The 2,110-nt window shown below is 47.5% G+C and overlaps 1 protein-coding gene across 1 annotated transcript in view; it reads left to right on the forward strand.

Moving 5' to 3' along the window:
* Nucleotides 1–2,110, forward strand: part of slmap (sarcolemma associated protein) — an 88,120-nt gene that overhangs the window by 68,785 nt on the left and 17,225 nt on the right. The window contains exon 17 of the mRNA XM_015400666.1: nucleotides 879–948. Coding sequence (XP_015256152.1) covers nucleotides 879–948 — 70 coding nt within the window. The remainder of the gene's footprint in view (nucleotides 1–878; nucleotides 949–2,110) is intronic.

Raw genomic sequence — 2,110 nt, forward strand, 5'->3', positions numbered from 1 at the left:
CCCACTCCTCCCTGCAGACAGCCTCCACATTTCGGCAGGGATATTGGCCCACTCCTCCCTGCAGACAGCCTCCAAATCATTCAGGTTCCCAGGTTGTCGCCTGGCAACTGGAATTTTAAGCTCCCTCCAAAGATTTTTAATTGGATTCAGGTGTGGAGACTGGCTAGGCCACTCCAGAACCTTGATGTGCTTCTTCTTCAGCCACTCTTTCGTTGCCATGGCGATGTGCTTAGGGTCGTCGTGGTGCTGAAACACCCATCCTCCACCCATCTTCAGCTCTCTCACTGAGGGAAGGAGATGTTGGTCCAGAATTCCACGATACATGGCCCTGTCCATCCTCCCCTCATTACGATGTAGTTTTCCCGTCCCCTTGGCTGAACAGCACCCCCAAAGCATGATGTTGCCACCACCATGCTTGACGGTGGGGATGGGGTTCTTTGGGTTGTACTCGGTGTTCTTTGCCCTCCAAACACGACGAGTTGAGTTGAGGCCATAAAGTTCTATTTTGGTCTCATCTGACCACATCACCTTCTTCCAGGCCTCTTCTGAGTCGTCCTGGTGGTGAACGGCGACCTTCATGCGGGCCTGTACATGTTTCTTCTTGAGCAGGGGGACCTTGCGCTGCAGGATTTCAATCCATGACGGCGTAGTGTGTTACCAACCGTTTCTTTTGGAACTGTGGTCCCAGCCGCCTTCAGTTGATTCATCAGTTCCCCCCTTCTGGTTTTGGGATGATTCCTCACCATTCGCATGATCAGGGACACCCCATGAGGCGAGATCTTGTGTGGAAGCCCAGACCGAGGGAGGTTGGCGGTGGTGTGGTGCTTCTTCCATTTCCTGATAGCTGCACCGACAGTTGTTTTCCGATTCTCTTGCAGCCCATCCCAGCCTTGTGCAGATCAACAATCTTGTCCCTGATATCCGTAGAAAGCTTTGGTCTTGCCCATGGTGCTGATGTTGGATGCTGGTTGTTTGGGTGTTGACAGGTGTCTTTTATACAGGTAACAAGGTGAGGCAGGTGTATTTGATGTAGATTATTGGTTGGGATTGGGGCTGCGTCTTAAAGAAAGACTAACTGGCTTGTAGGAGCCAGAATACTTGCTGTTTAGTAGGGGGTCAAATACTTGTTTTTCCTCATCAGATGGTTTCAATTTTAATAAACTCATATGATGTGAATTTCTGGAATTTTCTTTGGGATTCTGTCTCTCACTCTTAGAATGTACATATGATTAAAATTGTAGATTGTTGCATTCTTTGTAAGTGGGCAAACCTGCAAAATCCGCAATGAGTCAAATACTTATTTCCCCCACTGTATTTCAGCTGAAGCTTGATCTGTTTAAATCAGCAGATAAATGATGGAAGGAAAAGCTCTCAAAAACAAGCTGAGGTTTCTAAAATGGCTGAAATGTTGACATGATAAAACGTGTGAAGCTGAACACAGCAATCGGTTGACAGGATCTCTGCCCAGCTCCTAAATCAGCGATTCAGGGCCCGTGGAGCAGAAGACGTAATGTTTAGCTGATTCAGCCCACTGAACCACAGCAGTTTGATGCTGCTAAACTCTCTGGGGAGGAAACTTCACACCGTGTTCATCAGAGATCATCATGGTCATCAGAGCTGAAAGTTCCACAGGATTGTTCCAATAAAGTATTTCACCAGATGAAGTGGAGTAGAAACAACATGAAGACGGTCGTTTTTCTTTGATGAACTCCATGTACACTGGAAGGCCTCTTTACCGTCACCCTAATCCTGTCCACCAGGAAAACAAAAATGGAGAAATGACAAAGATGAATGAAGAAGAAACGGTGGTTAGGAAGAATAAGGTTCTGACCATTTGGTCTGGTTGAAGCGCTCCAGTTAGCCGGTGTAGGTACCAGATCTGCTCGGCTTGTCATATCTGCGCATGCCAATGACATAACGCTATATGATTGGCTGAACATTGCCAAATGATGTAAAACATTGTGGTTGCCTAGACAACGATAACATCAGGCAGCGTCCGTGTGCCGAGTCTGGGGCCGTTTCTCAATATGCGTTCTTGAGCGTTCTCGTGTACTCGTTATACGTCATCAGCCTCAGCCCGAGTGCCGTTCCAATTCTCGAGAACGCATCA

The sequence above is a fragment of the Cyprinodon variegatus genome, unplaced genomic scaffold (assembly GCF_000732505.1).
Source record: "Cyprinodon variegatus isolate N-32 unplaced genomic scaffold, C_variegatus-1.0 Scaffold1131, whole genome shotgun sequence".
Classification (NCBI taxonomy): Eukaryota; Metazoa; Chordata; class Actinopteri; order Cyprinodontiformes; family Cyprinodontidae; genus Cyprinodon; species Cyprinodon variegatus.